This window comes from Lampetra fluviatilis, chromosome 53 (genome assembly GCF_964198595.1).
Source record: "Lampetra fluviatilis chromosome 53, kcLamFluv1.1, whole genome shotgun sequence".
NCBI lineage: Eukaryota > Metazoa > Chordata > Hyperoartia > Petromyzontiformes > Petromyzontidae > Lampetra > Lampetra fluviatilis.
Window position 1 is genome coordinate 3,801,794 of NC_136327.1, and position 21,680 is coordinate 3,823,473.

The window sequence follows — 21,680 nt, forward strand, 5'->3', positions numbered from 1 at the left end:
AAGCCACTCGAAATGCGCCTGATCTCATCAGATTTTGGAAGCTGAGCAAGTAGTGCTGGGATGGGCGACTGCCATGCACAAACAGGTTGCTGTGGGTGGCTGCGGGGAACTAAATTCTGGGCAGCAGACGGCGGTGTAGAAAAATCCATTGTTGCACTGTATTTCTATGCTCCCACCAATTTTCTCCCAGCCTTCACCAACCCGTACTGACCGGCGTGAAGTATGTCCAAATAACCCCCGTGACCTCCGTGGCGTGGGGCGGCTGTAATCCAACAGTGGATTGTGGACATCACGGGAAGAGATGTTGGAGAACAACAGCAACGCGGTTTGTTACTCGGCTACAAAGTGAAATAATGTCCACGTTCAAACGAGCAATGCGGTGGAAATTCAGAGCCAGGAGTGGGAACTCCACGTTTCCATGGTGGGGGTCAGTCTCTACGTAGGATCGCCCCCCCCCCCACCCCAGACATGACAAAGACAAAGAGCCCCCGTATAGTCCTAACAGACTCTTTGGGACAAGTGCTGTTCGTGAGCACCTATGAAGGCTGGCACAGCACACGAGGGGGTTGGTGGCCAACACCACTCCCGGCCGCCTTTGTCTCTCCATTAATGATGTTTACACACTGTACTCATATGAGGCTGAGTCGACCTAGAGGAGGCCAAGGAACGGTTCAGACAAATGTCACAGGTGATGGCCGTGAGCGGGAATCAAACTCGGGTCATAGGGCTCGCAGCACAGCGTGCTAACCATTATCCCCACCACTCCCACACACACACTCACACGCACATAGTCAACTCCTGCAAATGATTAGTCCACCGTTTGGCATCGCACCATTATATCTGCGCCTCTGTTTTCTTTTAATTAGGAACCACTCACTAAAACGGCAATTGGGTATTTGTGTTTAATTCGCGGGTTAGGGCTTTCGCTGTTTTTTTTTGTTTAACGGTCGCTAGCTTGTGCCGCCCGTGCCCAATTACGCCCTCAAGTCCACGCGAGGTCTCTCCTCGCCGGCGTCCATCGCCGCCGCCCCCGCAAAGTCACGATGCCCAGGCCCTGCTCGCTCGCCCGCTCGCTACCTCGCTCGGATGGCCCTCCGGAATTTTACGTCTCAATGTGTCGTTCCTAATTGTCGAGTGCCCGGCCTCGTGACCTCCCCGAGTGCCAGGAACCTTTTCACCCCTCCGTGGTTTATTCCGAAGTGCCGCCCCTTTCGGCGAGGGTTTGGATTAACTCGGCTCTTATTCCGCTGTGACCCCCCCCCCCGGTTGATCGCGGAGGTCGGTTCACAATGGCCGAGTCGGACCACTGAGCTGAAACCTCTGGAGATATTTGTGGCCAGCTGCCGCGGTGTCGTGGTTGCCACGCTGGACTTGCAACCCAGAAGCCACCGGTCGCGTGCGGTGGGATGAAGTTGTGGGTGGCTCCCACTTCTTGCGAGATGTTTGGCCGGCGTGGTAGAGTTGGACAAATGCACAAATGTGGTAGAGTAGAACAAATCCGCGCCTCCGATTAGCACGGTTGGCTACGTACGGTGCAAAATAAATTCAACATACAGTAAAACCTTGGATTGCGAGCATAATTCGTTCCGGAAACGTGTTTGTAATCCAAAGCACTCGTATATCAGTTGTGATCACGTGACGCTCGGCAGACAAAGCGGAAACACGTACTACTCGTATTGCAAGACCTCGCTCGTTTATCAAATTAATATTTACTTAAAAATTTTGCTCGTCTTGCAATACACTCGCAGACCAAGTTACTCGCAATCCAAGGTTTTACTGTACATACAAATACACTTTAGGTGGAGTGTTGAATTCCCAGAGAGACCAAACACCCCACTCCCTCGCTTTATGCGGTTGTAGATGCGATCCACAAAAAGGTATCACACAAAACGAAACCGCACGAGACAGCTGCCTGCCGTGTAGCGCACAAAGTACACATGCAGTGTTGTGTTTCTGTATGTATCTCTAAGTGTATGTATCTTTGTGTGTATCTCTGTCTTTGTATCACTGTGCGTGAGATGGCTGCCTACCGAGTAGCGCACACAGCACACATGCAGTGTTGTGTTTCTGTATGTATCTCTAAGTGTATGTATCTCTGTGTGTATCTCTGTCTTTGTATCACTGTGCGTGAGATGGCTGCCTACCGAGTAGCGCACAAAGTACACATGCAGTGTTGTATTTCTGTATGTATCTCTAAGTGTATGTATCTCTGTGTGTATCTCTGTCTTTGTATCACTGTGCGTGAGATGGCTGCCTACCGAGTAGCGCACACAGTACACATGCAGTGTTGTGTTTCTGTATGTATCTCTAAGTGTATGTATCTCTGTGTGTATCTCTGTCTTTGTATCACTGTGCGTGAGATGGCTGCCTACCGAGTAGCGCACACAGCACACATGCAGTGTTGTGTTTCTGTATGTATCTCTAAGTGTATGTATCTCTGTGTGTATCTCTGTCTTTGTATCACTGTGCGTGAGACGGTTGCCTCTCTAGTGGAGCGCACACAGTGTCAAGTCAATGTTGTCTCATTGACCTGACACCGTGCATAGCCACGCGCTGGTGAAATTAAAGCCGCATCGGTAAAGCGGATTTTGGCTAGAAGTCGGTTAGACGCACATTCACAGCGCAAAATCGCACAAAGCGAACCCGCACAGAGCGAGGGGAAACCGCAGATTCTCCGCTCTCGTCTCTTTGTGCGATGGAACATGTTGCCGCCGTTGGGATGCGCGGAATTCCCCCGTTGTCTTTTCGCCTCTCCGTGTGTAGCTACGTCCCAAATTCATTCTCTCGATTCCGTCTCCGGCAGAGTTCGCAACCGGGTACCCGATACCCGTACCCTACCCGATACTCGGCTACCCGTACCCGGCCGGGTACGGGTACCCGTTTGTGACCCTGGTGCGGCCGGGTACGGGTAGGCCGTGAGTCACTGGTGAGTAACTCTTTGTCACTCATTTCCCAACGTCTTGTCTCTTCTCACAATTCAAGTTCCTAGAATCAACCCACCTGCGCCTGCAACATGGCTTCATCCCAGAGGTCGCAATCAGGTACCCGATACCCGTACCCTACCCGTACCCGGCCGGGTACGGGTAGGGTACGGGTACGGTCGGGTACGGGTACCCGTTTGCGACCCTGGTGCGGCCGGGTACGGGTAAGGAATCAAAACCCGTTTGCGACCTCTGGTCTCCGGCTTTCGTCCCGTCTTGTTTTGTGCGCGCAACACACGCCGCTGGGCTGCCAGACTGTTATTGGTGAGGGCGCTCCGTCATCACAGTGGGGCCCCGTTCAAGCACGACGTTGTGGAATGTCGAGGGTAATAAAATAAGTAGATGAGCTCGCATCACTCCCCCCCCCCCCCAATGTCAACGTTAAATTATCGGTGAGCGTGAGCTCAGTGGGAGGTTGCTCATTCTCCTCTGCTGCGTCCATTGTCTGGAACCCGCCTTCCCCCGCCATCAGTGCTGTCATCTCCCTGCCCCTGTTCAAGTCCAGACTCAAGACCTCCCTCTGCCTATGACCGACTGCCCCTCTGTCTCTATAGACTAACCATGCCCACCGTGTCGGTACAGCATCTAGAGACAGATCGGTGAGTGATCAACTTGCTAAGCTGCGATCTTCAAATGAGTTAACTTTAAAACCGCACCGTCTGATTAGCAAGGTTGGCTTCGGTACTGCGAAAAAAGTTCGGCATAGATGCAGTTGCATTCAGATGCTCAGTAAATCCAAATTGTGTTGTTTAGTCTCACACACACAGAGACCAGTGTAGACTGAGTCGTGATTAACCCGAGTTGTTTAGTGGAGCGAGTTTATGGTGTCAGCCTGTTCACCAATGGCTTGCTTAGAAACCCAAAGACTCCGACAGAGACCCGTAGACTCGCATAGAGACTTGACGGTTTAACAGTCTCGACTCAATCTTATTCACACCCGCCTCCTGCCTTACTTGCCTTAGTCCACCCTCGGAGGTGCACGTGAAGCTAGCAGCGGTGAGATGTATTTATTTAAATCGATACGCGACCCACGTATTGCCTACGAGACCTCGGGTCATTGAGATTAAATCTCAAGCGTTTTTGTCGGCAGCCCAATTTCCAGTTGATTGCAATATGTGCCCTTACATGTAATGTTTTTTTTTGTGTTTAGAGTTAACCCATTAACTATTAAACCGGCCTTTCACACGATCTTATCGTCACGCACACGCGCGCACGCACACGGTCAAAGATATACTGTGTCGCCCGGAGGGACTCCTGCGGTGGCGAGCGATCGTTAGTGAGCACCCATTAAGGCTGGCACCGCATCAGCAGCACCACTCTTGGCCACCTTTGTCTCTCCAGTGCTCATGTTTACACGCCGCACCAGGTACTCATTCAGGGTCCTCACCGGTCCTGTTCAAATCCCTTCCAGGGATCAACTCAGCCCATGATTATCTTCCTTTCATGCTCGATAAGATGAGCGTCGCTTTGCGGGAAGTCAACAATGATTGTCCGATGCAGGGACAAGTTCCTGCCATGAGAATGTAGAATTTCTACGACTGGCTCACGGGATGCCTACACAGACGAATGCTGCCCAGCTTGCCTTTGACATGGAGGCACTTTGACACTTCGAGCTGAACATATCATACCACCGCTGCAGCAAACTCGTGCAAGAGGTCGCGACAGCAAAAATTACATTGACGCCACCAGAGCTCTCTCCATCGCTTCCTTCTCTCTGCCAGGTTCCACAGATTTTTTCGCAGTCAAAAACCACCTGACCTCCAGGGTTCGCCCTCTCACAGTGCCATCACCACAAGCGGCCGGCTTCACGTCTTTGAAACCCCCCACCCCCCGCCCACCTCCTACGCATTTCACAAGTAGTACTAATCCCATATCTGCATTTCCCATAAATATGCTAAATTCTTCTTGATATGCAAATTATTTTGTCAAGGCGCTCTTCCCCTTCCAACCCAGCTTAAATATACGCTCCAAGCGTGGTGGTGTTTCATTCAGACGCTGTCTCCCCGACAGACCTGGTCTTCACCTGAGGACGGCTGCTTGCGTTGTGGCCGAAACGTTGTGAGAATTATTTTATGATGTTTTATTTTTATTATTTTATTATTTCTCTGCTACGTGACTTTACCGAAAGAACCAAGAAGATTCACGTCTTCCCTTTGGTCGCCGACCGCTGGTTGCCACTCCCACTGCCCATCTCCGTGACCTGCCCTCGTCCCCCACTACACACGTCACCTGCCCCACCGATCACAACATCCTCTTGCCGAATCCATCCGCAACACTCTCCTACCACGTTCTGTTTTCGACCAACCGAGTTGCTTACTCTGCCCTGTTCCATCCAGCGCACGTCCCCTGCCCCCACCGATCACAACCCCCTGTTGCCGAATCCATCCGTGAAACTTTCCTACCGTGTCTTATTCCCAACCACCGAGTTGCTTACTCTGCCCTGTTCCATCCCATGCACGTGGACCCCACCCATCACAACCTCCTCTTGCCGATAACGTCAACGTTGTTTGGTGCGGTGACCTCTTGACCGCACCTCCGACGAAGATGGTTGGCTACGTACGGTGCGAAAGACGTTCAACATACGTGCATACATCCTGCACACTTTGTCCCAGCCATTGTAACCTCTTTTCCCCGGTTACATCGGTACCACTAATTCCACCACGTTATATTCAGAACCTCCAGGTTGCTTACCCTATCCTGCAGAGGTGTGGACTCGAGTCATGTGACTTGGACTCGAGTCAGACTCGAGTCATGAATTTGATGACTTGCGACTCGACTTGGACTTGCATAACAATGACTTTGTCCCACCTATGAGATGTGGACTCGAGTCATGTGACTTGGACTCGAGTCAGACTCGAGTCATGAATTTGATGACTTGCGACTCGACTTGGACTTGCATAACAATGACTTTGTCCCACCTCTGCTATCCTGCCACGGAGTTCCTAGTGCTCTGCGAATGCTCCTCTATTCAATAGCCAGAAGCTTATTTATGGTTCCTGTGCTAAGGTCCTGCCTATGGGACGCATGCAGACAATGTAATTGTATTTAGAATGCAGGCGCTCGATCGATTGTTCCATTGTTCCAGTAAATGAGCACCTGGTGGAGTGTGTGAACATTGTCACTGGGGAGACAAAGGCGGCCAGGCGTGGTGCTGGCCACCCACCCCCTTGTGCACCGTGCCGGCCTTCATTGGTGCTCGCTAACGGCACTTGCCCCAACAGTCTGTTGAGGCTACACGGCAGAGGTCGCAAACGGGTTTTAATTCCTTACCCGTACCCGTACCCGGCCGGGTATCACTATATGGGGCCCATAGTTTGAGATGCATCGCCATAATCACACCCCTGTGACTCGTGTCTTTAATGTATCTCTCCGCACATCCTCTGTGAATGGGAAGTTAAAGACGGGAGTCACTGTGCGCCCTCAGTTTTTTTTTGTCGCCGTTAATGACCTCGGTGTATCGGGCAGGGTACGGGTATCGGGTACCCGATTGCGACCTCAGGGATGAAGCCATGTTGCAGGCGCCGGTGGGTTGATTCTATGAACTTGAATTGTGAGAAGAGACAAGACGTTGGGAAATGAGTGACAAACGGTTACTCACTAGTGACTCACGGCCCACCCGTACCCGTACCCGGCCGCACCAGGGTCGCAAACGGGTACCCGTACCCGTACCCGGCCGGGTGCGGGTAGCCGGGTTTCGGGTAGGGTATCGGGTACCCGGTTGCGACCTCTGCTATACGGGGGCTGTTTGTCCTCGTTACATTGCAGTACCGACACATACGGAGGTGGCTTTGGGAGGCCTTCATCTAACAGTGCCAATGATCATGCCTGGCGACGATAACGATGACCCATAAAATCACGTCGTGACTTCTCTCCGCAGGAAGGGTACGGTGTCGTGGTTCTGAACACCAACGACAACCGCATTGACGGAGAGAGACTGGAGCGGGAGAGAAAGCGCATGGAGGCTGCCAAGAAGGTGTGGGCTGTGTGACCTGGAGCCAACGGGCGATGATCGCGAACCTGGAACCCTCACGGAGTCTCACCCGCACCCCGCTCCCCTCGCTCGCTACGGCAGAGAGACACCCCTGAGTTTGACTTCATTATCATTACCGCAACTTACAACAAAATGAACACCTATGGGTTACCTGCCCATGGATAGTGATGATGATGATGACTTACAGCCACCACCATTACTACCAATCCCACTACTACCGCATCCACCATCACCATCACTACGGCCGGCTACCAAGACAAAGTTCCCCCGTATAGCCTGAATAGAGTAATGGAGCAAGTTCTGTTAGTGAGCATCTTTGAAGGCCAGCACAGCACATAAGGAGGTTGCGTGTCCAGCAACCACGCCCGGCCGCTCTTGTCTCCCCAGTGGCAATGTTTACACATCGCACCAAGTACTCATTTGAGGCTGAGTCGATCTCGGGGAGGCCCTGGAATAGGTTAAGATCTTCGCCACGTTTATTGGTCACGAGTGCGAATTGAACTCGGGTCGCTGGGTTCGTATTGCAGCGCGCTAACCACTGCACTACATCGCCCCACTACAACAATCTCACCCACACATACCACCACCATATAAAACCATCATCAGCACAACCACCACCACCACTGTCAACTACCACCATTACCATTGTAGTGACGGACTTGTTCTAAACGAAGGCTTTATTATTCACTGATGGCCTCAAAATGCACAAAAATCCTGAACACCTCTTTTTGTAATTTCCCAAATTATCTTGAATCTACCGCCCCCTTCAAATTAAACAGGGGCATCGTAGCGGGCAGTTGTGTAGCACACGATGAAACGTGTCGCTACAAATCGCCGAGCAGATCCAGTCAAAGCGGGGTCTGTCTCTGCCGCAAGCAACCCAGCGCGCAACTGCTCTCAACTGTTTCGATTTAAAGCTTTCGTGACTGCAGGGATTCATCTTCTTGGTTCTTTCGGTAAAGTCACGTAGAATGGAAATAATAAAATGATAAAAATTAAACATAATAAAATAATTCTCACGACGTTTCGGCCACAACGCAAGCAGCCGTCCTCAGGTGTCGTCTCGACAGACCTGTTCTCCACCTGAGGATGGCTGCTTGCATTGTGGCCGAAACGTCGTGAGAATTATTTTATAATGTTTTATTTTTAGTTTTTTATTATTTCCATTCTACGTGACTTTACCGAAAGAACCAAGAAGATGCTCGCAACTGGTTGCAGAGATGTCCACATATAAGTGATTCAGTTGCATGCAACTGAGTTTCGCAACTGATCACTCGGGTGTGAAATGACACAATCTCCCTGATTCCCCGCACTGATCCTGTCGTTCTGTCTTGCACGATGCCAGGATCCGCAGGCCGAATCCACAGAGAGCGAGGACGTTGTGAGCGACTTGGAGAACCCGGAGAAGGAGGAGCATGAGAGCGATGTGGAATCGGGGACTGGGAGACAGACATCGCGTCGGAGATATCTCTACGTCAGGGTGAGCCGCTCAAGTTTTAAGTTTCATTTATTAGGTATAGCCCTGTGAGCCATTCGGCTCTTGAATCGGGTGCAACCGCCTACAAACAAAAAAAACATGAACAAGAAAACATGTTAAAGTGAATATGTGACTAAGTGCAAACAGAAAATCCAAGAAAAGACAGCAAAATATTGCAGAAAAAGCACCGTACACCAACACTGTGTGCAAAAAATCCCAGTGGGATGCAAGTCAAACAACAACAACCACAAGACAACTTAGATTAAGGCCATCAGTCTAACTCTGTACTACAACAAACAAACATGGCCAAACCGAAAAACTTTTCAAAAATCACCAAAATAAAGCCATAAAAGCAATCAAACAGTGATCATAGGAACTGTGACCGAATTTTCACAATAGGCGCAAAGACATTTGCGCTGGCCGGATCGCAAACTGATCGCGTCATCATCATCACGATTGTTATTTTCATCATCACGATCAGTGGCACTGTTATCTTTGTCATCGTCGTGGTGATCATGGGGTGCTGCCAAGGCGAGATGTTAACTACCTTGCTAAGGGGCCGTCCATAAATGACGTCACGCACCTGGGGGGGGGGGGGTCAGACATTTGTGACGATGTGTGACGAGGGGGGGGGGTTTGAGAAATGTGACGTCACATCAAAATGCGCAACTTTAAATAAATACAGACAACACGTTCTACTTAATTAAATAGACGTTTTAATATATGTTTTCTCCTACAACATCAGAGTGCAGCGCCACATTAAATACGCACTACAATGACAATAGTTTAAAGCGATTTGAAGCATGTTTTATTTTTTTGGGGAGGGGGGGGGGGCAGAACTTTGTGACGTCATATTTGAGGTGGGGGGGGGGTCTGACTTTTTGTGACGCCGTGTGACGAAGGGGGGGGGGGTAAAACATTGTCCAAAATTGCGTGACGTCATTTATGGACGGGCCCTAAGTATGCAGGAGGTTATGGTTTCGATTCCGACCCTGATGCCCTGTATGTTTAAAATTTGCCTGGAATTTTCTCCAGGTCCTCCGGTTTTTCTCTCCAGATTTAGAAAGGTGTGTTTAGATCATTTGGCTGCTATAAATGTACACGTGATCAGCCACTTTGTAGAGCTGTCATTTGTGCCCAGGTCACTTTTGAAAAGGAGCTATATTGCTCAGTGGGCCTTACTTGGTCAAATAAAAATAAAATGTTTTATTAGTTTATAGATTATCATTGTCACTGTGGTTACGATCATAAAAAATGTTTGTTATATTCAATAACTTATTCCCTCTCTCATCATCATCATCACCAGCACCATTGTGATTTGTATAAAAGCATTATCAACATCATCATCATCACTGTACAGTCTGATTTGTATTGGTAATCACGTGTGTTCCTATGAACGTAACAAATTCAAATGTTATTAAAGCAAACATTTCCAGTCCTCACTCTCGTCGCGGCAGGCAGATGCCAAAAGGGGTTAATCGTTTTCGTGAAAGCTGCCGCGGAAGATATTAAGAGTCGATATAATCAAACGATCTCGAAACAAAATGCGGCAGTATTTACCGTGAATGCATCTCATTCGCGGGAGTCTCGTTTATTTGATCTGTGTCACCACCCCACCCCCTCTTTCACGAGAGTGACAGCTTTCGTGATTTCATGTGGCGTCCGTATATCCGGGCTCGGCCAGAGAGGGAGAACTCTGTGTGCATCGCGATTTAGGAAAATTCATCGCCACAAAGCGCAATAGAAGAAGAAGAATAATAATAATGGTGATCATCATTTTGTGTGTCACAAAAAATAACAAATATACAATAGAAAGAATCTACATCCATTTTATTTACCAGGTAAAGCCCACTGAGCCATGTCGCTCTTTTGCAAAAGCGACCTGGACACAAATGATAGCTCAACGAAGTGGCTTGTCAAGTGGACATTTATAGCAGCCAAATAATACTGGTAGGAACCACCTGGTTCCACCAGCCCACAGGGGATTATTGTGTCCATCCGTCCGTCGTGCATCCAAAAATGGGAGGGGTCGGGCTGGGTGAGGAGGGGCTGGGTGGGGAGGGGAGGGTGGGGAGGGGCTGGGTGGGGAGGGTGAGTCTGGGTGGGGGGTGGGGCTGGGTGGGGAGGGGCTGGTCACCCCATGGTGCCCTTATAAAACTCAACATTTAACCTACTCACGCCGGCTTGTGCCCCCCCTCACAGTCGGGTATATTTGCGGAATACACCACGCCGCTGTTGACCCTGGCCATTGACCGAGCAACCCAACGTTCCTACCAGCTCCCTCCGCAGGAATGTGTTCTGAATGTATGTTGATTCTAAATGTGGAGGGGAAAAACCGGAGGACCCGGATAAAAATCCACGCGACCATGGGGACAGCATGCAATATCCAAATATACAGGCATTGTTAGGGTCAGGATCGAACCCACGACCTCCTGCATACAAAGCGAGGGAGATAACATCTCGTCACCACTGATGGATCAAGGCCTTCCCACGGTGTGTTAGCCATGGCGGTTATTTGGACATACTTCACCACGCTGGTCAGTGCAGGTTGGTGAGGATGGGCCAGGTATCGTATCAGTATCATGCGTCACTGGCGTTAGCCACGGAAGGGGATCTAACTCGGGTAACCGAGTTCGTTAAGTTAAAAGCTTTCGTTTGTAGTGTGCTCATTATGGCGGCACCATGCCAAACTTGCAAAACGTGGTTTTAACTTTAAGCTTTACTTCAATAGAATCCACAATATTGGATTGCTTGGCACGCGACGAACACTCTTTGCAGGGCACATAGAGAGGTTTGTCCCGAGCGTGGATTAAAGATGCCAATTTAAAGCCATCTGCCGAGGTCATTCAATGACACAGGGTGATGCACTGCTCACTTGCGAGGCTTGTGAGTGGAAGTTTCTTGGTCCCTTGACATGACTGACGCCCGTTGGACAGCTCAAATGCATTTGGGAGAAGCGTACAAAACAGTTTAGCGAAATCGAAATATTTGTGACCACACGCGGGAAGCTGTTTTGGATTTCTCCTCTCAAAAATGTAAGTGTCTCTCTCTGCTCAAACGGGGTATTGGGAAATGGTCATCCTTGCTGGCAACCCGTGGTGGAAATTGTACATTCCTATGGTGGTGACCATGTGCAGATAATAAAAACAACAATATCTGGTACATTTCGAGAGCTCTATTGAGTTTCCGCAACATTTCTCTTTGCGGGAGCAATGGTGAAGTGGTTAGCGCAGTGGACAATGAACTTGGCAACCTGGGTGTAATTCTCGACCATGGCGCTGACATCAGTGAAGAATATCTGAACGGGGCCCGGGGCCTTCCCTAGGTCGACTCACTCTCTTATATTAGTACCTGGTGCGGTGTGTAAACATCAGCAGCGGGGAGACAAAGGCGGCCGGGCGGGCACAATGTTTGGCCACAACACCGCCGCGTGTGTCGTGCCGGCCTCAGTAGGTGCTCGCCAACAGCCGCTGGTTCCAACGGTCTGCTGAAGGCGACGCCGGGAGAATCTTCGTCTCTGTACGTGCTCCTGCGCGCATGATTTGGATTCAACGCCCTCCTCGGCGCGGCGACGCGTTAGGGAAGAAATTCACGTTGCGTCTGATTAATGTGTCTCGTTGCCGCGAATTAACCTGCCATTCGTGGCAATTTGCATATGCAAATCTGATTTCAATTTGTCGTTTTTTTTGCTACCAGCGTGCTGGAAATGTAATTATCTGGGCGGCGGGCGGTTATTTATGAATTAAATAATTAAACATGCTCGCTACCGTAATTACGCTAATATAGGCTGGGTGGAATACCAAGCGGGGTTTGCATTTTGGTCATAGGTCTGTTTTTGCGGTCACCTGGTTGGCCCTGCCAGCCACCAAATTACATGGAATATATAATCAGTTTTTTCGGTAAAGTCACGTAGGTAAAATTCTTTTAATTAAAATTAATAAAAATCAAATAATACTAAATCACGACGTTTCGGAGGCAACACAAGTCTCCGTCATCAGGTGGGACCGTCACTGCCAGATTTGCTGTATCAAGAGCAAATACAGCAAATCTGGCTGTGACGGTCCCACCTGATGATGGAGACTTGTGTTGCCTCCGAAACGTCGTGATTTATTATTATTTTATTTTTTATGAAGTTAAATTTCATTTTTTTACCTACGTGACTTTACCGAAAAAAACTAAGAGTATGAATCCTTGCAGTCACGAAAGCTTCAAATCTGGAATAAATACATGGAATATGCCCGGTACCATCAGCTCTTTGAAGCTAAGCAGGTTTGAGCTTGGATGGTACTCGGATGAGCGACCATGCAGTTGTCGTACAGGCCTTGGAGTAGGCAATGCTGCGAACTCCATCATTCTATTGTACTTCGATGCTTCACCGCTCGGCGATCAGCCAGACATGGAGTTTGGTGAAATCACCCCCGCAACACGCATTGCGTAGGGACGACATCGTTCAGTGGGAGACTGACAAAGAGGCTGTTCACGTGAATATCTCTACAGAATCGTTCTGTCATAGCATTGCAATCATTATGATCACTGTTATCACTGTCATCATCACCACCATTATATTCATCACCACACACATCTTATTCGTCAATATTTTTACTATTTATCAACACTGTCATCATCCCTCTCTGATCTGTAAGATTAACCCCCCAGTCTTTATTTCTTTAATTATTTTGTTGGTATACAACTGTAATGATAAATTATTACGGTTTAATACTTGCAATAGGAATGTGGAATTTCCACCACTGGCTCAGGGCTGCCGGAGGAGATGAAATTCCAGCCCTCCTCCGAGCAGGGAGATGCATTTGACTCTGATGTTGGTGTTGAGGTGTATCCACCAGCACTTTCCCCAACAGTCTGTCAAGGCTACGCGGGGGATCTTTGTCTTTGTCAACCAGGTGCGGCGTTCAATGGGAATGGAGGTTTTTTTGTTGACGCGATTTGTTCCTGTTGTCTCCCCCTCCCAGGACAACGAAAACCCGGAGGACCACGTGGAGTACGTGTGGGAGAACTTCGTGAACAAGTCCGTAGCAAAAAACGTCTTCATCGTGGCTCACAGCTACGGTGGCGTGGCCGTGGTGAACCTGGTGAGGTTATGATAATTGTTTTTTTACCCTACTATCTGGCATAGACCACAATACCTGTAGTCATAATGCAAACAAAAAACATAACTCTGATAATGTATGCACTGTCCTTGAAGTTGATTGGTCCACACTGCCAGATAGAAGGGTTAAAAACCAATTATCATATTTTTTACTGGCAAATGAGGTTCCAATGGTCTCGTGAGGTTCATTCGATGCTCCCGTCTTCTGCTCGCGTTCGGGCGCTTGATCAACTTTCACGAAAGCTTCTCTTTTCCTGTTAGTGCTTTGCTTCAATGCGTGAGCTCCGTCCGTCCATTCATCAATCCGTACGTAACCAGGGGGGTGGGGTGGGGGGCACGATGACCCCCCGTGAAGATGGTCCGACCTGAATCAAACTTTGGTGGTAGTTTTGTTCATTGCAAGGCCCGCGAGCCATTGGCGGCCCCTGGTGGCCTTTAGTGCATCCCCCTGACGTGCAGCCCCCCGACACAATACACCACGCGTGCAGGCGGTGTTGGTGGCTCTCACACTGACGACGTCTTATCGGCGAAAGTTAGTGAAGAACGCTGATCTCGACGGTGGCTTGCTGCTACCGATGATCATTCAAAGTCTGGAGAGATTGTGTCGCTGTTAGCGAGCCGCCCGACTGGGCAGCGGCCACTTGGATCGAAGCGTCATTGTGCAAAACGGGAGCAAAAAAGAACTGCAGTGCAGAGTTTTTGCAAACGCATTGTGTGCCCTGACAGCTCCCCACCACAGGCTTCCACGCGCCGATAATGAAATACTTAGGAGGGCAAAGACGCATGTTTGGAAAGCGTTACATAATCCATGCGCACGCATGATTTAGACCCCCTTGTTTTTCACGTTTACATCATTATTGGCCTCGTGAACAAATGCACCCGGAATGCGCCAGGTCTCGGAAGCTAAGCGGAGATAAAACATTGCTAGTGTCCGGATGGGCCAGCGCCGTGCATAACAGGTTGCTATAGGTTGTGGGGCTCCGTTGTGGACAGCAGTGCATGGAAATCCATTGTTGTACTGTATTGCTAGGCTCCCTTCACCAATCTGCACTGATGTTTGAAGAACAACCACGACCCACAAAGCTCTCATCCAGCAGTGGATCGAAATGTAGAAATTCTAAGGCGGAGGTGAATGAAAACGACTTTGTCCGCGATCAAACATTGGTGGACCTAAAAAATACTGGCTCCTGCCAGCGGAACGTGGAATTACTGATTCTGACCGAGTGTCTCAGGATCACTAGCAGCGGTGAGCATTGCCGCGTTGCTCGTTTGAGCGTGGAGACACTTTGAGTCTGGCTGCGATTGATGGACGGGGTAGTCGCAACTCTGACACATCGCTGCAGAGGGCTGCATTAATGCCATGTGTGTGCGCACGCGTGTATTTGCACATACAGTGCACACTGTGTGTGTGTTTGTGGGGGTGTGTGGGTATTTATTTGTGTGTGTGCATCGACCCGACTTCGATTGCAACTCGCGGCCAACACTGGTGACAATTATCAGAACCAGTCCTGGGCCTCCCCTAGGTCGACTGAGCCTCAAATAAGTACCTGGTGCGGTGTGTAAACATCCCCACTGGGGAGACAAAGGCGGCCGGGCGTGGTGTTGGTCACCCACCCCCTTGTGTGCCGTGCCGGACTTTATAGATGCTCGCTAACAGCACTTACCCCAACAGTCTGTTACAGGCTACACGGGGGTTCTTTGTCTTTTGTATGTGTGCATTTACGTACTGTGTGAGTGTCTTTGTTGTGTTTGAATAGGTGTGTGTGTGGCGGTAAAGGGTATATAGGGTATCTTTGTATTTGTGGAGCGGTAGTGAAGTGGTCCTAAAGGGGAGCGGTAGTGTGGTGGTTAGCGCGTTGCGCTATAAACCCAGTGATCCGAGTCGGGATCCGAGTCGGGTTCTGAGTCACAACCACCAACACCGCTGACAATTATCTGAACTGGTCCTGGGTCTCCTCCAGGTCGACTCAGCCACAATTGAGTACCTGGTGCGATGTGTCAACATCGCCACTAGGGAGACAAAGGCGGACAGGCGTGGTGCTGACCACCCACCCCCTCGTGTGCCGTGCCGGCCTTCATAGGTGCTACACGCTAACAGCACTTGCCCCAAAAGTCTTTTAAGGTTGGAAGGGGGATTTTTGTTCCTGTGGGAACGTGCATCTTTATATATAGGTCTGTGCATGTGTTGGAAGTGGTGACGGTAGTTTGCACAACGCAATACGAACTCCGTGACCTTAGTTCGATTTACCGACCATGGCTAACATAGTGGCGAGCGATAACCGAACCGGTCCTGGACCTCCCCTAGCTCAACTCAGCCTTAAGTGAGTACCTGCTGCAGTGTGTAACCATCAGCCCCAGGGCACGGTGCTCACCTACATGGACCCGTCTTGCTCCCTGCCGGACCCTAACATGCGCTCGCTAAACAGCACGGGCCCCCAAGCGGGGACACTTTTGTGTTTGTGCAATGGGGGTGGAGGGGGGGGCGGCACCTGCGTGTGCGTGCAGAGCCGCGTGTGGCTTCTTCGCCGCTCGTCAACGCAACAACGCTTCGCTTCCCCCCCAACCACTCGGCTCACTCAGCCATCCCCTATCCACCGCCCGCACGCACGCCCGTGCGTGTGGCCACGTTCCCAAGACCACCCGACCAGCGCCACTCCCTCCTGCGTCATTGCGTGCACCTGTGCTCGCTCCTCCGCACGTTCACGCGGCAGTGGTAGACTCACAACATCGTCCCTCCTGGGTGTGTAAAGTGAGTAACGGCTGGGTCATTGAGTGCACCTGCGCTACTCCGCACGTGCGCGCGGCGGTGGTAGACTCACAACATCGTCCCTCCTGGGTGGGTAAAGTGAGTAACGGCTGGGTCATTGCGTGCACCTGCGCTCCTCCGCACGTGCAGGCGGCGGTGGTAGACTCACAACATCGTCCCTCCTGGGTGGATAAAGTGAGTAACGGCGGGAAGGGGAGGGGGGTGGTGATGGGGGCGGGAGTGTAATGATTAATGTCGATTAATTTTCGCCATTCGGGGCCCACGATCCGAGTCAGGAGTTCACTCATTATTTTGGTTCGTCTGCACGTGTTGGGGGGAGCAGCAGCGGCACGATGCTTAGCGCGCAAAGGTTTACAAACCCGGCCGACCTGGGAGCGTTGTCCTGCCACGGCTAACGTCTCTGGCGAGTGATACCAGAACCGGTACTGGGCAGACAAAGGTGGGTTGGGGCTCACCACACCTCCTACTGGTGCACCGTGCCAGCCTTCATTAGTTGCCCACTAACGCCACTTGCGCCAAGAATCTATGCAGGCTATCCAGGTGATCTCGTGGAACACATAACACAACACCTGGAGCCGCCCCTTGAGTAGTGGGGAGCGGTGGCGCAGTGGTGAGTGAACTGACGACCCCAGCGACCCGAGCTGAGTTCCCAGTCACAGATTGTTAGGAAGCCACTGGAGCTGCGGCAGAGGTCGCAAACGGGTTTTGATTCCTTACCCGTACCCGTACCCGGCCACACCAGGGTCGCAAATGGGTACCCGTACCCGTAACCCGGCCGGGTACGGGTAGCCGGGTATCGGGTAGGGTACGGGTATCGGGTACCCGGTTGCGACCTCTGAGCTGTGGACTTTTACATCTCGATCGAAAACTAATTTCCTTAGAACTGCTTGTTGTTGTGCGTAGTTTGTTGTCCTTCCCCGCACCTCCAGTTAGCAGCGTTGGCTACATACGGCGCGAAAGAAGTTCAACATACATTAATTCTAGAATTGAAGCTTTCATGACTGCAAGGATTCATACTCTTAGGTTTTTTTCGGGAAAGTCACGTAGGTAAAAATAAAAAATGAAAATAATAATAGAAATAAAATTATAAATCGCGACGTTTCGGAGGCAACACAAGTCTCCGTCATCAGGTGGGACCGTCACAGCTAAATTGACTGTATCCAAGAGCTTGTCTCTTGGATTTTTTCTCACTTGATACAGTAAATCTGGCTGTGATGGTCCCACCTGATGACCGGAGACTTGTGTTGCCTCCGAAACGTCGTGCTTTATTATTTTATTTCTATTATTATTTTTATTTTTTATTTTTACCTACGTGACTTTACCGAAAAAAACCTAAGAGTATTCAACATACGTACAGATAACAACCAGTGGCAAGTGGAGTCTAAGCCTGTCCTGGGTCTCCCCCAGCAGTAAATGAGCTCGTGGTGGCATGTGTAAACATCATCGCTTTTGGAGACAAGGGCACCAGACGTGATGCTGGCCACACCAAACGTTTTCGTGCCGTGCTGGCCTTGAATAGGCGCTTGCTAACGACACTCTCCAAGCTCAGCAGGAGATCTTTAGTGATATATTTTTACCCTTTCAACTGGTACAAAAACTGACACCTTTATACAAGGCATCATGTTTGCAATAACCACAACACAAGCAGTCAAATGCTAACAAAAAGAAACAACTCTGATAATGATATGCATTGTCCTTGAAGTTGATTGGTCCACACCCGAGACAGCTTTTCTTAGAGCCTAGTCTTCATTGGTGTTGGACCAGATTGTTTGCATTTGATTGCTTGTATTGTGGTTATTGCAAACATGATGCCTTGTATAAAGGTGTCAGTTTTTGTACCAGTTGAAAGGGTAAAAACCTATCACTATATTTTGCCACTGGTAAAGGAGGTCTCATTGTTGGGCCTTTTGGCGTCATCTGGTCCAACACCATGTGAGACTAGGCTCTAAGGAAAGCTGTCTCGGGTGTGGACCAATCAACTTCAAGGACAGTGCATACATTATCAGAGTTATGGTTTTTTTTGTTTGCATTATGACTGCTGGTATTGTGATATATGCAAACATGACTCCTCGTAAAAAAAGGTGTCAGTTTTGTTTCCAGATAAAAGGGTAAAAAAACAATTATCAGGTCTCATAGTGTCAGGAGATCTTTGTCCCGTTATCGTGATGAGTGAGCACGCTGCCCATACCGGTCTATTAGACTGCCAAGGTTCGATCGCTGCTCACGGTGCAACAGCATCACAAGTGGCCAGTGGCTATCTGAAAACTACTGGATTTCTGTAAAAAAAAAACGAGCTTAATATCTCATCGGATTCCTCCAGTGTGAATAAAAATCCGATTCTGATCCTAGTTTTGCCCATCCTCCAGGTTACTTCTCTATACTCTGTTGAGCACAGGGATGGCCACGTGACACTCATCCAATACATTTACGAACTTTAACTCTCACCTGCCGGGGCGAGGCCACCAAAACTCCCGACCACCGGCTTAATCGTGGGTGGCCGGAGCCAGAATTCGAACGCAGGCTCCCAGCCGTGCAGCCATCACCATCTCTTGCCACAACCATTATGACCCCCACCCCCCAACCACTGCCACCCCCCTCTCACTTGCGTGCACTTGCACACTTGCTTGGGCACATGGGGGGGCAGTGGGGGACAAAGAGGGTTGCTGTGACGTACGGCTCGCTGGGTTAGTGACAGCCACGGCATTTTGTGCGATCGTAAGCAAGCGCCCTGAGCTGACAAGCGCGGGGAGAATTGATCGGCGAGCGCGAGCCAAATGTCAAATAAATATATGGGGTTGTGTGTGTGCGTGTGTGTGCGCGTGCGTGCATTGGGTTTGTGTGTGATGTATGTGTGTGTGATGCGTTTGTGTGCCTATGCGTATGTGATGTGTGTGGAATGTGTATGTGCGTGCGTGGTGTATGTGTGTCTCCGCACGTGTGTGTGATGTATGTGTGCGGTGTGTGAACACTGTACACGCGCGCGTACAAGTTCTTGCGTGCGCATGTGTGTGCGTGCACGATGTGTATATGTGCGTGTGTGTGTGCGCGTGTGTGTGCGTGCACGATGTGTATGTGTGCGTGTGTGTGTGCGCGTGTGTGTGCGTGCACGATGTGTATGTGTGCGTGTGTGTGTGCGCGTGTGTGTGCGTGCACGATGTGTATGTGTGCGCGTGCGTGTGCGCGTGTGTGTGCGTGCACGATGTGTATGTGTGCGTGTGTGTGTGTGCGTGTGTGTGCGTGCACGATGTGTATGTGTGCACGTGTGTGTGCGCGTGTGTGTGCGTGCACGATGTGTATGTGTGCGCGTGTGTGTGCGCGTGTGTGTGCGTGCACGATGTGTATGTGTGCACGTGTGTGTGCGCGTGTGTGTGCGTGCACGATGTGTATGTGTGCGCGTGTGTGTGCGCGTGTGTGTGCGTGCACGATGTGTATTTGTGCGCGTGTGTGTGCGCGTGTGTGTGCGTGCACGATGTGTATGTGTGCGCGTGTGTGTGCGCGTGTGTGCGTGCACGATGTGTATGTGTGTGTGTGCGCGTGTGTGCGTGCACGATGTGTATGTGTGCGCGTGTGTGTGCGCGTGCACGATGTGTATGTGTGCGCGTGTGTGTGCGCGTGTGTGTGCGTGCACGATGTGTATGTGTGCGCGTGTGTGTGCGCGTGTGTGTGCGTGCACGATGTGTATGTGTGCGTGTGCCCAAAATGGTGTGGGGCGCAGTGGTTATTATGCTGAGCTACAAATCCGGTGACCCGAATTTGATTCCCACTCAAAGCCAACATCGAATACGATTATCTGCAACGGTTTTGGGCTTCCCCTGAAGTCGGCTTAGCCTTAAATGAGTACCTGGTGTGGTGTGCAAGCATCGCCACTGGGGAGACAAAGGCGGCCGAGCTTGATGCTGGCCACCCAGCCCTTCGTGTACCGTGCCGGCCTTCATCGGCGCTCGCTAACAGCACTTGCCCCCATGAGTCTGTGACAGGCTCTATGGAGGGGATCTTTGTGTACGTGAAACGTGCATCCTGGTCAAACATGCAGTGCTCTCACATCACATGACATCAGGAACTTCCCTACTTGCTTACCCTATCCTGCCATGAAATTCCGAACAATAACATATGCACGGCGGTCAAAACAAACAAACAACAAAAAAACCCCACCACGCTCTCAAAGCATTGCTGGCATCGCAGACGTGAATGTCGGATTCACGCTCGGCCTCACTGCGGTCGTTAGGAATTGGCTGCCAAGTGCCGTGCGGGGTGTGGGAATTGAGTGCTGCTGGTGCTTGGGATATGTGTGTGTGATGGGGGGTGGGGGGGAGATGTGTGTGTGTGATGGGGGGTGGGGGGGAGATGTGTGTGTGTGTGTGTCTGATGGGGAGCGGCAGCGTAGCGGTTAGCGCGCTGCGCTACGAACCTGGCCAGCCGGGTTCGATTCCCGTTTATGACTAACATCAGTCGACTCGGCCTCAAATGAGTACCTGGTGCGGTGTGTAAACATCGCCACTCGGGAGGCAAAGGCGGCTGGGCGTGGTGCTGGTCACCCACTCCCTCGTGTGCTGTTCCGGCCTTCATAAGCGCTCGCTAACAGCACTTGCCTCAACAGTCTTTGAAGGCTAGAGGTTGATCTTTGTCTTTGGACAATAGGGGCTTGCTTTTAGCAATGGGCTACTGAGGTCTGCCTAAGACCAAATCACCGGAATGCACCCATGATGTGTACACATCAGCATGAGGAATGACGTAAAGGCTGAGTCGACCTAGAGGATGCCCAGAATGGTTTCAGATTTCACTTGCCACTTCGCGTGTGTGGCCGAGGATCAAGCTTGCCATGGCCGAGGTTCGAACCCTCATCTGTTACACACCCGCCATCTCACGCCAGTCAGAACCCTCATCTCACGCGGTGTAGATCCCTCGCCTCTTGCAGCGCACTGCCCTCATCTCATTTGAGACGCTCTAGTGAGGCTTGCGTCGTGCTGGCCGATTAGCTTCTCCATTGCACGTGGCGGAATTGCTGAACGCGACGTGAATGGGCTCCAGTTGCTAGCGGTCGTTTGTGAAGGCGCCATCTCTGGTGTCCGTCTCTCCGTTTCACCTGAGTGGTGGGGGGGGGGGGCAGCGTCGGTGACTTAGTGTGCGTGTCTGTCGTCAAGCTGACGCACACAGACTCGCGTACACACGCCGGGCCCAAGCGTCACACGTGCTAGCTCTGTAAGCGAGCACCTATGCAGGCCCGGCACGGCACACGAAGGAGTGGGTGGCCAGCACCACGCCCGACTGCCTTTGTCTCCCCAGTGGCGATGTTTAAACACCCCACTGGATACTCATTTGAGGCTGAGTTGACATAGGGGAGGCCCATGACCGGTTCA

General features: G+C 50.7%; 1 protein-coding gene across 2 annotated transcripts in view; it reads left to right on the top strand.

Moving 5' to 3' along the window:
• LOC144949301 (cotranscriptional regulator ARB2A homolog) overlaps positions 1-21,680 on the top strand; it is a 57,243-nt gene that overhangs the window by 25,002 nt on the left and 10,561 nt on the right. For both annotated transcript variants that reach the window (XM_078879251.1, XM_078879250.1), the window contains exons 8-10: positions 6,859-6,954; positions 8,318-8,452; positions 13,420-13,539. In XM_078879251.1, the coding sequence (XP_078735377.1) occupies positions 6,859-6,954; positions 8,318-8,452; positions 13,420-13,539 (351 nt within the window). The remainder of the gene's footprint in view (positions 1-6,858; positions 6,955-8,317; positions 8,453-13,419; positions 13,540-21,680) is intronic.